Source organism: Talpa europaea, assembly GCF_964194135.1.
Source record: "Talpa europaea genome assembly, chromosome: 4".
In the NCBI taxonomy this organism is placed as follows: domain Eukaryota; kingdom Metazoa; phylum Chordata; class Mammalia; order Eulipotyphla; family Talpidae; genus Talpa; species Talpa europaea.
This window is the reverse complement of record NC_140070.1, coordinates 53,510,560-53,525,585: the sequence shown is the minus strand read 5'-3', so window position 1 is coordinate 53,525,585 and position 15,026 is coordinate 53,510,560. Positions and strand designations below refer to the sequence as shown.

The window sequence follows — 15,026 nt, the reverse complement described above, 5'->3', positions numbered from 1 at the left end:
TTTCAGATACTTGTTTGTCGAGCAATATCTCTGGGAGACACGGTGTTTTAGAATATGCTGCTAGACCATTCAGGACTGGAATTTTTTTGAAAGCAATGACCTATGAATTAATAAGACTGATCCAATTTTGCAGCATGAGGTAAATTCCCTGGAAATAAAGTATGTACGCTAGAGAACTGCAGGATTCATCAATAGAGAATATTTATATTTTGTCAAGAATGCATATGATAGAAAAATCTTTTCTTAGTTTGGATTTGGGGGAAGAAAAAGCATTATTCTGGATATTAGCCTTTTAACCGCTTACTTCAGTAATGGACTAGATGTTAAGACCTCAGACATTGTTTTCCTTACATGGTTTTCCAATTGGTCCCATTCTTGGCAGGTTCCCCAAGGAAAAGTCGTCGTTCTTAATTTCCGGTTTATAGACCTGGAGAGTGACAATCTGTGCCGCTATGACTTTGTGGATGTGTACAACGGCCACTCCAATAGCCAGCGCATTGGGCGCTTCTGTGGCACCTTCCGACCTGGCGCCCTTGTGTCCAGTGGCAACAAGATGATGGTGCAAATGATTTCTGATGCCAACACAGCTGGGAATGGCTTCATGGCAATGTTTTCTGCTGCTGAACCAAATGAAAGAGGTATCATTTCCACATAATGGCAATAACAGCAATAATGAAGACTCAGTTATTGAATGCCTGCTGTGTCTCAGGCACTGTTCTAGACACTATAAATGTATTTAATCCTTTAACCTAAAATTTAAGAGCAGTTCTTCTCAGCCAGCCAGTAAATGGCACCAAACTAGCAAGAGACCTTAACAAATTAGCCCTTTTTAAAGTCATATATATTCTTGTAAAAATTCAAATATAGACAATTTTAGATTAAATATGTGAAGCTTTTATGCCTATATGTACATACAGCTGTTAAACCCTACCTCTTCATCATTGTATTCCCTCTGTAGAAATAGCCTTGGCTGGTTGCTCCCAAACCTTTCTGTGTGCACTTATTTACATATATGTACTTTTATAATAGCTTTATAAAAGTGTTAGTAGGAACATAAATTCATATTGCTTCACAACTTTTTCTTTTCATTTAACCCTATGTGTTGGGATATTTTCATATCAGCATGTGTTATTTCCTAAGAACCACCATATGATTCAGTAATTATTTGAATATGAAAATACTAATTTAAAGAAATAGATGCAACTCTGTGTTCATCACAGTACTATAATAGCCAAAAGTTGGAAACAACCTAAGTACCCATCTACAGATGAGCAGATTAAGATGTGGTATATATACTGCTCAACTCTGTAAGGTGTAATCCTGCCATTGGCAACACCTTGGATGGACCCAGAGGGTATTATACTCAGTGAATTAAGTCAGACAGAACAAGAAAAACACCATGTGATTTCATTTATTTGTGGTACATATAGAGACAAAACAAATGAATGAGTTAAATTTAAAAAAAAAAACAATTTTTTAGACAAATAGAACAAAATAGTGGTTATCAGAAGGGAAGCGGGGAAAAAGGTGGGTAAGCTGGGCAAAGGGAATTGGACAAAGGAAAATGAGAATTCTGGTGGCGTATTATGTTTGCATATGTACTACATACAGATGTTGATTTAAAAGAGTGTGCATCCAACGGACACAGCAGAAATCAAAAGAATAATCAGTAACTACTATGAACAGTTATATGGAAACAAGTTTAACAATCTAGAGGAGATGGACAAATTCCTACAACTCTACAATCACCCAAAGCTAGATAAAGAAGAAATAGAACACCTAAACAGACCAATTACAATTAGCGAAATTGAAATGGTAATCAAAAACCTCCCCAAAAACAAAAGCCCAGGACCTGATGGATTTACAAATGAATTCTACCAAACATTCAGAGACGAATTAGTGCCTATCCTTCACAAACTCTTCCCAAAAAATTGAGAAGGAAGGGACAATACCAAACACGTTTTATGAAGCCAACATTACACTAATACCAAAACCGAACAAGGACAACACAAAAAAGGAAAACTACAGGCCAATCTCCCTAATGAACACTGATGCAAAAATCCTCAATAAAATTTAGCTATCAGAATCCAACAATGTATCCATAAGATAATTCACCACGACCAAGTAGGATTCATACCAGGGACACAAGGATGGTTTAACATCCGAAAATCAATCAACGTCATCCAACACATCAACAAAAAGAAATATAAAAACCATATGATAATATCAATAGATGCTGAGAAAGCTTTTGACAAAGTGCAACACCCATTCATGATAAAAGCCCTTGAAATTCTTGGGATACAAGGAACATACCTCAACATCATAAAGGCCATCTATGAGAAGCCAACAGCCAGTATCATTCTCAATGGTGAAAAGCTGAAAGCAATTCCATTAAGATCTGGAACAAGACAAGGATGTCCACTCTCACCACTGCTTTTCAATATAATACTGGAAGTCCTAGCCAGGGCAATAAGACAAGAGAAAGACATCCAAGGAATCCAAATAGGAAAAGAAGAAGTCAAACTATCACTATTTGCAGACGATATGATATTATACATAGAGAACCCCAAAAACTCCACAGAAAAGCTAATTCAACTCATCAATCAGTTCAGTAAAGTGGCAGGATACAAAATCAACACGCAAAAGTCAGTAGCCTTCCTATACACAAACAATAAATCTGAAGAAGAAGAAATCAAAAAACCATCCCTTTTGTTATTGAAACAAAAAAATCAAATATTTGGGAATAAATCTAACAAAAGAGGTAAAGGACCTATACAAAGAAAACTATAAAACACTGTTAAAAGAAATAGAAGAAGACACAAAGAAATGGAGAGACATCCCCTGCTCATGGATTGGAAGAATAAACATTATTAAAATGGCCATCCTTCCAAAAGCAATATACAGATTCAATGCTATTCCAATCAAAATTTCAATGTCATTCTTCAAAGAAATAGAACAATTATTGATGAAATTCATATGGAATCACAAAAAACCCCGAATAGCCAAAGCTCTCCTGAAAAAAAAAGAAGGGAATGGAGGCATCAGACTCCCAGACTTCAAACTATACTACAAAGCCATAATCATCAAAACTGCATGGTATTGGAACAAGAACAGACATACAGACCAATGGAATCGAATAGAAAATCCAGAAATAAACCCACAGATTTATGGTCAACTAATCTTTGACAAAGGAGCAAAGACTATGCATTGGAGCAAAGAAAGTTTGTTCAATAAATGGTGCTGGGAAAACTGGGTCGCTACATGCAAAAGAATGAAGCTTGACCACCACCTCACACCATACACAAAAATCAACTCAAAATGGATTAAAGAACTAGACATAAGACCTGAAACCATAAAATATATAGAAGGAAATATAGGCGAAACACTACGTGATTTGCACATCAAAGACATCTTTACAGACACATCACCCAAAGCAGTGATAGTGAAGGCAAAGATAAACAGCTGGGACTATATCAAATTAAAGAGCTTTTGCACAGCAAAAGAGACAATAACAAAAACAAAGAGAAACCCCACCAACTGGGAGAACATTTTTGCACCCAACACTAATGATAAAGGACTGATCACAAAAATCTGCAAAGAGCTGATGAGACTCAACAACAACAAAGAAAATAATCCAGTCAAAAAATGGGCAGAAGAGCTTAAAAGAAACTTCTCTGAAGAGGAAATGCAAATGGCCAACAGGCATATGAAAAAATGTTCAACATCACTTGTCATCAGGGAAATGCAAATCAAAACTACCATGAGATACCATCTTACACCAGTGAGAATGGCACATATTAAAAAAACTAGCAACAACAAATGCTGGTGAGGGTGTGGAGCAAAAGGAACTCTTCTGCACTGTTGGTGGGAGTGCAAACTGGTCCAACCACTGTGGAAAGCTGTGTGGAGATTTCTGGACCTACTAAACATAGAGCTTCCATATGACCCAGCAATTCCACTCCTAGGTATTTACCCAAAGGACACAGAAACATCAATTCCAAAGAACACCTGCACCCCTATGTTTATAGCAGCACTGTTTACAATAGCTAAGCTTTGGAAACAACCCAAATGCCCAAAAATAGATGACTGGATCAAGAAGATGTGGTACATATATACCATGGAATATTACTCAGCATTCAAAAAAGATAAACACATGCAATTTGCTGCAACATGGATGGCGCTGGAAGGGATCATGCTCAGCGAAATAAGCCAAAAAGAAAAAGAAAAATACCGGATGGTCTCACTCATAGCAGGAATCTAGAAAACTTAAATAAGGGACCAGGAAAATGAATAACTATAAGAAAGTGAAAATCAAAATCAACAAAAAACTATGAACCAGAGACACTTTTAGGGGGGCGGGGGCGGGAGGGGAGGGATTGGGGTCAGAATGGGGGGCTGCAATTGTATGGGGAATATAACAATAAAATTTATAAAAAAAAATACATTGAAGAAGTACAGTATTAACTCAAGTAAATGTGGTTAAAGATGTATGTTATCATACCCACTAAAAATGGAAGAGTTATAGCTAAAAGCCCAAAGATTAAAATAGAATGCAAAAATTATTCTATTAACCCAAGGAAGTCAGGAAAGGAATAACAGCTGGAATAAAAGAAGGGGAAACAAAGAGAAAAAATAGTTAATGGCACAGTAAATCCAGGCATTTCAATACCTATATTAAATGTAAAGGATTAAACACTCCAGTTACAAGACTGACTTATTTGAATGGATTAAAAAGCAGAGCCCATAAACAGGGGTGCACGTGCCCTTTTGAATTAATGATTCTTTGTCCTTTGGCTAAATACCTAGAAGTAGAATTGCTGGGTCATATGATAGCTAAGCTATGGAAACAATCCAAATGCCCAAAAATAGATGACTGGATCAAGAAGATGTGGTCTATATACACAATGGAATATTACTCAGCAATCAAAAAAGATAAACTCATGCAATTTGCAGCAACATGGATGTTGCTGGAAGGGATCATGCTCAGCGAAATAAGCCAGAAAGAAAAAGAAAAATACCGGATGGTCTCACTCATAGCAGGAATTTAGAAAACCTAAATAAGGTACCAGGAAAAAGACTATAATAAAGTAAAAATCAAAATCAATAAGCAACTATTAACCAGAGACACACTGCGGGGTGGGGGGGGCGGAGAGAGCAGGGATTAGAGTCAAAATAAGGGGGGTGGGAATTGTATGGGGAATATAACCAAGATGAAAATGCATACATTGCACAAAAATGAAAAATGATGTAAAAAATATATAAAATAAAATAAAATAAATTTTAAAAAAAGCAGAGCCCAGCAATATACTGTCTACATGAAAGTACTTGAAATACAAAGACAAAATAGTTTCAAAGTAAAAGAATGGAACATATGTACCATGTAAACTTCTTTAAAAAGCTAGTGCTTCTAAAAAGGCTTTGTTGCAATGATAAGCAACCAGCAAAATGGAGAAAATATTTGTAGAAATATTTGGTAAAGAAATTGTATTCAGAATATGCAAAGAACTCACACAACTCAACAATAGAGATAAAGATCCTAATAAATATTAAAATGGGCAAAGCCTTGAACAGATATTTCACAAAGGAACATGTGTGAATAACTAATAAGTACATGAAAAACTGCTCAGTATTATTAATAACAGAGAAATGAAAATTAAAATCACAATGTGATACTCTTACATGCCCACCACATTGGCAAAAAAATCTGATAACACCAGGATGTTATGTAACCTCCTTGAGAGACATAAAATGCTGCAACTACTGAAGGGCAATTTTGGTAATTTCATTATAAAGTTAAGCATCTACATCTACTCTTGGCCCCAAAATTGCATTTTTAGATATTTATATAAGAGATGAACATATGTATCCACAAACAGATTTGTATAAAATGTTCATAACAATTTTATTCACTATAACCCAAAATGGAAACAACCCAAATGAGTATCAAGAGGAGATTGGGGAAACAAATTGTGATCCTCCCAAACACTGGAATACTACTTAGCAATGTAAAGGAACCTATTACCAATACTCACAGCAACATGACTAAATCTTATAGATATTGTACTAAATAAAAAAAGCCACAGAAGACTAGATTATATGATTCCACTTATATGAGGTTTTAAAACTGTGTAAGGTAAAACTTTTCAAGAAAGTGGTGTGGGGAGTCAGCAGATTGAGAAGGGATACAGTAATTTTGTGGTAAATAGATTCTATATCATCATACCAGTGTAGCTTACATGGTTATATCCATTTTTCAAAATTTTATAGCTAAGATTTGTGTATTTCAAAGTATATATCTTTGAACTTATAAAATTAATAATAGTTTAAAAAATAATAAATCAGGTAGTAGACATTGGGCAGCAATATTGATAGGATGAATATGTATATAAAATCTAAGTTCACAGACAATTGGCCTACATAGTAGGATGATAGTAATGAATTATAGGAATTGATTGCTGGGTTATGGAAATTCACCAGCTTATATTATATAATTTATATAGGCTTGTAATTTTCCATGAAGAAAAAGTTTAAGAAATTATTCTGACCTTGTTTAATAGTACATTTTCTAAAATTTAGAGTTACCTATACCAACTAATTAAAATTTTGTGCATGGGCATGGATTTTAACTCTATTGATAAATACCTACATTGATGATTCTTAAAATTTATGTAACTTGTTGAGTCTGCCTAATTTCTGCATGCCCAAATGTTATTTTGTCCTATTAGTCTAAAAACATTAAAACAAAAGAAGGTATGGGCCTGTCTCCACTCCTTTGCTCTCTCTTGCTGGTATGATAAGTAACAGATACATTATGTGTGGGTGGGTGGTGGTGAGGGAGGGGAGGAAGGAGGAGATTATATAGCCATTTTCTTAAGAGAAAATTTAAGACCTTCTATCATTGTCTTTATTTACTAATTATCAACTAATATTCCAAATTCCTAACATTTTCATAGTTGCATTGCCATTACCTATTTAAGAATATTAACTTGGATTTTTTTTCATTATTTAATAACTTCAGGGGACCAGTATTGTGGAGGACGCCTTGAAAGACCTTCAGGGTCTTTTAAAACCCCCAACTGGCCAGATCGTGACTACCCTGCAGGAGTCACTTGTGTGTGGCACATTGTAGCACCAAAGAATCAGGTGAGGTTCCCTGAAAGTGTGAAGAAAGTGTGCATGTGTGAATTGCATGTATGAGGGGCCCAGCTCTCAAGAGCACCCAGCTCTGGGGAATTTGCACAAGTTAAGGATGCAGGGGAGGAAAGCACTGCTGGACACAGGTATTACTTCATACAAATAATCAGATTAAAATTGTTTTTGCACTTTGACTTGCAAAGCTGTGGATACAATTTTCCAATATACAATTGTAGTTTTCAAAAGCGGTTTTGAAATACAAATGGTAAGGAAATGCCCTGTGAGAGTGCTTAACCCTCTGGGAGATGTTGCAGGCAGTAGTGACAGAGGGAGGACACAAATCCCCAACTGCATATACACGTTAGGTCATTGTTTGCTCATGTTGTGCGATTTCCTCCAAAAAAAACCTTGTTCATTTTTCTAAAATAATCAACAGAGGTCTAGTTTTCTAATATTTAATAATTTGTGTCATGTGAAGTTTTATCCTTTCTGGGAAACACTTTTAGATATTAATTATAGGAATAAAACTTAACATGTAATATATCCAAGCTAGTTGGTAGACTTTTGAAAGTAATTTTTTAGTAATTATTATAATTACAAATACATATAGATTTTAATCCAAACACAATAAAGTGAACATTATGATACCTTAAAAAAACTTTTCTAAACTGATCCTTTCCAACACTTAACAAATATCATTACCTATATTAGACTAAAAAATTTCAATTTAATTATACTTGCAGATGACACCTTAGCATTTTTTCCATTGTTCTTCCCTCTGAGTATTTAATTTAAATTTGGATTTTATTTTATTTACGTGATTTTTGGTTTCAGCCCATTGAATTTTTAATCATTGTTGTAGTTGGAAATCACTGGAAGTCTTATCCAAAGAAGAACGATACAATGGGAAATTTAAGTCTTAAATAATTTTTGTGCAAATCTATTTTCTTTGATGAAAGACTTACCTCAATTTTTTTAATCATAGCTTCCCCCTTTACCCTCCTATTTATTTTATCTTCCCTCCAAAAGTGATGTTACTAATTCCTAAGTAGAGAAAGTTCAATTTTTTAATAACCTGTTAAGCATTTTATTACTATCAATGAGAAGACACTGGATCCAAAGAGGAAATATTTTACTATAATTTAAAGTAGTGTTAAGTGATAATAAGCAATTACTGGTACTATTTTTAAAGGTAGGTAAATAAATATATAGATATATGACGATTATGTTCAAAGCCAAAATTTACCTTTTTGTCTCTCTGTGATGCTGTTACTGTTATCTTCACCCACAACTGTGTCTGACTCTTCTTAAGTTAATAATTATGAACCTGTTCTAATGGGAATTAATATCCATTATCTGCCCTAAGCAGCAGGGCAGGTTACCTGCCCACCTGCCACCCAACAGGAAGGGGTACCCACTGTGTAAGTGCCATGAGTATTTGTGAACCCAGTGAGGTTTCCTTTGATTCACATACTGGATGTGCGCTTGAAAAATCTGTTTGTAAGGGGATGATTGTTCTTAAATCAAAACTTCCTATTGACTTACATATTGTTTATTGTTACTGATGCACAAAATTAAGCTGTACTTAAGTAATCTAACACTGATATGTATTGATGCATTTATGAAACTTATTCAAAAATCACCCACATCCCTAAATAGGCTCTGGGAACATTTTCAAACATACTTCAAGAAGACATCAGTCAATTCCCACTTCCCTGAAGCTCTGGTCCTAAAGAATTTAATTCCTTTATGTGTGCTGGGAATGTCAGTTGCCTTCTCTCAAGTGGGAAACAACTCTACCCACCCCTTTCACCCACCCAGGCACATAACACACACGCCACAAACCAGCATGCACTAAAATAGGGGATGCCTTAAATAATACGTTCTATTTTTTTAAGATTTATTTTATTTATTTATGCATACAAGAGCTGGGGTACAGGTAAGGGGTGCGGGGGGTGAAAGGATTCACCAGAGACTGAGTGGAGAGCAGAAAAGACAGACTGACTGAAATATACTGCTGAGAGGGGCAGCGAGCTAGACAGGAGAAGTCTGCTGTGCGATGTGGGTTAGCTCCCTGGTGGGGGATTGAACTTGTGCTGCAGTAGCTGCTGATATCTTCACAGTGTTGAGATATAACCCCTGGAGCCACTAGGGAGGCCTAATACTTTCTATTTCTTATACAGAAGAATGAAGTTAGTATATAATCCTCTTCCCTCTCCAAAATATGTCCAATTACAGCCCTTAATGTAGATTGCTAGGGTTAAAGTGTGCCCATACTTTAAGACCTTTAAGATCCTAACGAGGGTTCATCTGCGTTGAGATATTATTTTGGAATGATTAAAAATTAAAGTAGAAGGATTCTACTGTCTTGTTAACCAAGAAATATGCAAACAAAAAAATATTTCAACAGGATGAATGCAGTTTTTACAAAGGAAAATCTTTGATTCCTACAAACCTGGTGAGAGGCAAGCATACCATTTGAGGATCTTCAGCAATGCTGTTTTGACACTTTTAACTTTGTATTTTCACTAAAGCTTATAGAATTAAAGTTTGAGAAATTTGATGTTGAACGGGATAACTACTGCCGGTATGATTACGTGGCCGTGTTCAATGGCGGGGAAATCAATGATGCAAGAAGAATTGGCAAGTATTGTGGTGATAGCCCTCCTGCGTAAGTAGCACTGGCTTCTTATCATTAATTGCTTATATTTCTTGGCTTGTGGCTCCTTCCTCCATCTTCAAAACATATCGCTCCAATCTCTGCTTCTGTCAAAGTATTTTCTTCTCCTTTCCTGCAGTCAAAGCTCTCTCTTTAAATGCCTGACACTGCGTTACATTTAGGACCATCTAAATCCAGGATACTCTCCCCTTCTCAAGGGGAGAAGATAGAAAAACTGGACTCATGGAGACAGCAAAGAGAGGCCAGAAACACATCCACATAGATTTTCAGATTGGGCACATCACAGAAAATCACAAGTCAGCAGGTAAAGGATAGGCTTATTAAAAAAGGAGGCAGGGGCAAATCTTAATCATTTGGGAAAATTAAATTGTATTCATATCTAGTATCACACCAAAATCAGTCATAGATGAACTGGGAACTAAAATGAGAAACTGAAATTGGAAGAGCTGTTCATCAAAATACAGCTCATAGAGGGGGAAGGAGAAGGCACAAAATAAGGAAACAGATCTTTGTAACACAGATTTGACAAAGGCTAGGCTCCAGAGTATGTAAAAAAAAAAAAAAATCCTACAAATTAATAAGGAAAAGACAACAATTCAATAGAAAGAAAATGGGAAAGGACATGAAAAGGCATCCCCAAATGTGAATCAACCTTTGAAAAATATAAACTGGTCCAATCACTATGGCAGTCAGCATTATCGAGAAGTTGAAAACCACCATTGACCCTGGGATTAAGAGAACATATACCCTCCCCTCCTGCTGCGCCCACGCAAGGCCCTTTTGCCTATGTGAACCACAAGACATGGACAAGAATGTTCTCTCCCATGTTGTTTACGATGTTGGGGGCGGCGATGTTTCTCCACCAAAGAATAGCTGTTTACAGAACACACTGTACGACAGTGGGAACAGTGCATGCACCTCACAGTCACCCTACTGAGGGTGGAAAACACAAATATATCCCCCAAATCCTTCCATTTAGATGAAGTTTAAATTAGCTGTTAGCCTACGCACCATATTATTAATGATGTATATACAGGTAAATCTAGAGATAAAACTATGGACAGTAAGCACAAAATTGATGGTAGTAGTTGCCTCCATCAGGGGTGGGAGTGGAGGGCCGGTGCTTCCTCTTCCTTGCCTGCTTGCTCACATTTTCCCTGAGTGAGCCAGCCCGCGGGAAGACCGGCTGCTCAGCAGCACATGTCTGAGGACTTTGCCTGGGGAAGCTTGCCTGCCAGCCCACCCACTAGCACTTTTACCAGAGGACTAGCTTTCCGTAATCCCAGTGGGCCAGTGAGAAAATGAGAAAAGCTATTTGGGGAGTATTTCTTCCACTGAAAGCACGAATAGGAGTGCCGGGTGGGTGAGGCATCTCACCAGCCCTGTGTCTGGTTCAATGCAGTATCCGTGCTATTGAACTCAGTTCAGAAACATTTATTATACCCCAGTTAGGTGCTGGACACTGTGAGGTACCTGGTATACACAGTTAAACTCAAATGCAAAGATAAATATGAGGAGAGAGTGAAACAAGACTCAAAGTAAATTGGCAAAGAAATGTTCGGGTGAATTTCTGACACAAGTCCTTTGGCCCAATTAGGAGGCGAGGTGTGGAGATCGGGGGAAGTTCTTTGGAGGAGATTGTCCTCTGGATGCTGAGTCTTGAAGGAAGAGTTGGAGTTAGACAGAGGCAGAAGGGAGGACAGCCTTATCCCAAACAGGGGAAATTAATAAAGACACATAGTGGAGAAAATTAGGGTCCCTAGGAGCCTACTCCTTGAGTTGGGGGCTAGCGAGAAATGAGGTAGAAGGGCTAAGATGAGTTCTATGACCTGCAGAGATGGGAACCACCCGCATGTCTGGAGAGGGCAGTGGCATGACCAGTGCCTGTAGAACCCCATACTGACAAGATGAGCGGGGAGGCTGGCTGGGGGCAGTGGCCAGACAGAATGAGACGGTCGGTCAGGAAGGGTAATACAGATAAAAGGATGTGACTCAACAAATAGTTAGAAGGCAAAATTGACAGGTCACAGTGGTTGATTGGTTGTAATGACTGCAGAAAAGAAAGATTGTGGCAAAGCAGAGGGAGCTAACTTAACTGGCTCTGTAAGACACTAAACAGACCTCGATGCATTCCTGAGATTTGCCAGTGCACAGTGGATCCCAGCCAGATTTCCTTTTGCCTTTCTAGTGCAACATTAATTTACAGATACAACACATGGTCCTCAGGACATTTATGGCACTGTGATTCTGTCACATTCATGCTAAAGCTCTATAGTATTATAACAAAAATATGCCTTTGTGACTAAAATACTCTTCCTTGAGGAGATGCAATTTCTAAGATTCATTCATAGAAAAGGCAGTGGATGACTACTGTAATTACAGCATCATGCCTATAAGCCTGACCGTGTTGTCTTGAGATTTCCTTTGCAATTTATAATAATGCTTTTTGCAATTTTATCACTTAACTGCAAATTAACACATTTTATTTGCAATTGTAGGTGAGAATTGTTTGTTTTTTATATAGTAGAATGTGTTTTTTAAAAGCAAGATAAAATATTTCTGTTTAAAGGTTTGATGATCAGAAGTAGTATTTAAAAGTCCTTGTTCACTTTTGTGACCAGAACTCTATATATGCAGGTAGTGAAGCTCACTCTTAGGTTTGTCCCATCCCTTGACTCAGAAGTTAATAACCTTTGGGAGAGAAAAATAGCCTGCACTTTTTCAAACTGGTTGGGTCAAAGACAGATTTACCTTCCTTTCACTCACCCTCCCTCAAACCTTACAGAAAGGGAAAAACTGCGTTACCTCATTATTGGCTGTCCATGATGCCTAAAAAGTGGTCTGACTGAGAAGATGCCTCAAAAACTTGAATAAACCACCAATTAGCACAATTGAATAACTTGTTTTATTTCTTTTCATTTCTAAATTAAATAAAACTTAAATGGAATTAATCTAACAGCACTTTTACCATTGCTTAAATAATAGAAAAAGCTAAAATAAAACTGCTATCTTGCAGGATCTAGTTAGTCTCTAAGATTTAAGAGAGCTTTTGAGCCACAGTTATTATCTCCACTAAATCTAACACCAGTGAGCCAGCACACTCCTCAATTAGCTTTAAAATTAGTATCCTCAGTGGCACTCATGACCACCAAACAGAACAACTGTTTTCTCTTTTACAGCATTTTGCTATGGAAATTACAAACAGAAATGTTTCCATTTCAGGCATGCATAGGAGCTGCCATTAAAAATGAAATGTGGGGCCTCCCCGGTGGCGCAGCGGTTGAGAGCTGGGTTGCGAAGCTGCCCGCAGCCTCTGCAGCACGGATTCAATCCCTGACCTCTGGGCGAGGGTCCCCCATGGTGCACAGACCTCTCCTGCCGCCTGCTGCTCCCCTCAGCAGTGTACTTTGGCACTCTACCTGTTCTGCTCCCCGCTCTGGCTCTGGTGAATTCTCTCACCCTCCTGAGCTTCTGACTGTACCCAGTGCTTGTATAAATAAATAAATAAATCTTTAATAAATAAATAAAAATAAAAATAAAAATGAAATGCGGGCCTCCCCGGTGGCACAGTGGTTGAGCGCTGGGCTGCGAAGCTGTACGCAGCCTCTGCAGTGCTGGTTCCATCGCCGGCTGCTGGCGAGGGTCCCACATGGCGCGCAGACCTCTCCTGCCGCGCCCCCTGCTCCCCTCAGCAGTGTATTTCGTAGGTCTGCCTGTTCTGCTCTCCGCTCTGTCTCTGGTGAATCCTCTCGCCCTCCCGCACTTCTGACTGTACCCCGTGCTTGTACAAATAAATCTTTTTTAAAAAAATGAAATGCAAGTCCCATTAAACCTTGAATAGCTTCTGTTGTCCCTGGGTGACCAGCACACTGAGAAGATACCTTTGGAGTGTCTTCATGGCTGTGGGAATTTGTTCATCACGTTTGCCTGTCCCATTCTCCAAGCCAGTATCCCCAGCTCCCAGGCCAGCTTGAAGCGTCATTCAAAGAGTCTGTGCTGTTCCCAAGTCACATCAGGCACTAAGGTGCTTGTAGAGAACCAGCCACAGTTTCTATATTTACATTGGTCCCAATGTCTATTACACTTTCTAGAGGCACCTGGTCCTGGATTCAAATCCTGACACTCCCATATACCAACTAATTACTTGAACTCTCAGAACTTCAGTTGCCTGTTCCTTAAAAAGGGACTAATAATAGGGTTGTTGTGAAGATGGGATATAATAGTTCACACAAAGCACAGTGTCCAGCTGAGCAAATGTTCAGTGTTATTAGCATTAATATTGAGCAGATTCAGACTTTAACCTTTTAAAAAGAATTTTAGCTTGTAGGTTTAAACAAAACAGTAATCTATTATCAAAAATTAATGGAATGGAAGAAAAATCTACTTTTCAGTGATGCCACTTAAAGTATGTAATATATACACACGTTTTTCCTCGTCTAGGCCAATTATATCTGAGAGAAATGAACTTCTCATTCAGTTTTTATCAGACTTGAGTTTAACTGCAGATGGATTTATCGGTCACTACAAATTCAGACCAAAAAAATTGCCTACGACGACAGCTACACCTGTTACTACCACACTTCCGGTAACTACAGGTAAGTTTTTCAGTTCTGAAACTTATACACAAACATGAGGAGTATAAGAAAAACTCTTTGTGAGTAGAAAAAAATTCAAATAAGAAGATACTTGAAACTGAAATAAGTTAAATATGAAAACTTATGTAAGAGAATAACTCCATTAATACAAAGAATAAAGTGTGAGAATGCTTATAAGCTAATCTTCAAATGTCATTAAGGAAATTATGACCACTTAAAATTGTTTGATATAGGTGCAGATTATCATATACCTAATTTTTCTTTTCAGGCACTATGGTTTTCTTCTTATTACATAGAATTGTAGTATTTTAGGTTAAGTTCTAGGGCCTTGATACCTGCCTGGTTTTGATTGGCCTTTTTTGTTGTTGCTCTTTTTTATTTGTTTAATTTAGTTTGTTTTGTTTTTCGTTTTACTCCAAAACGTGTTATACAAAATATATTATTTTTCAAGTTGGAGTAAATCAAACAAAAATATTCTGCATATTACAAAAGCTAAGTTGGGAAACTGATCTGAGGCATGAGCTAAGAAACAGGCTGATTTAGGTCCCCTCTCTCTACATTCCTTCAACTCTACCCAGTGGGATTTCAGGTCTCCAATTCCAAAATCTAAATCCAGG

At 37.5% G+C, this 15,026-nt stretch overlaps 1 protein-coding gene across 1 annotated transcript in view; it reads left to right on the top strand.

Annotated features, from left to right (window-relative positions):
- The window catches only part of PCOLCE2 (procollagen C-endopeptidase enhancer 2), a gene marked incomplete at its 3' end in the record, with an annotated part of 59,758 nt that overhangs the window by 36,573 nt on the left and 8,159 nt on the right, over positions 1–15,026 (top strand). The window contains exons 3-6 of the mRNA XM_084232477.1: positions 383–638; positions 7,019–7,143; positions 9,669–9,805; positions 14,255–14,409. Coding sequence (XP_084088603.1) covers positions 383–638; positions 7,019–7,143; positions 9,669–9,805; positions 14,255–14,409 — 673 coding nt within the window. The remainder of the gene's footprint in view (positions 1–382; positions 639–7,018; positions 7,144–9,668; positions 9,806–14,254; positions 14,410–15,026) is intronic.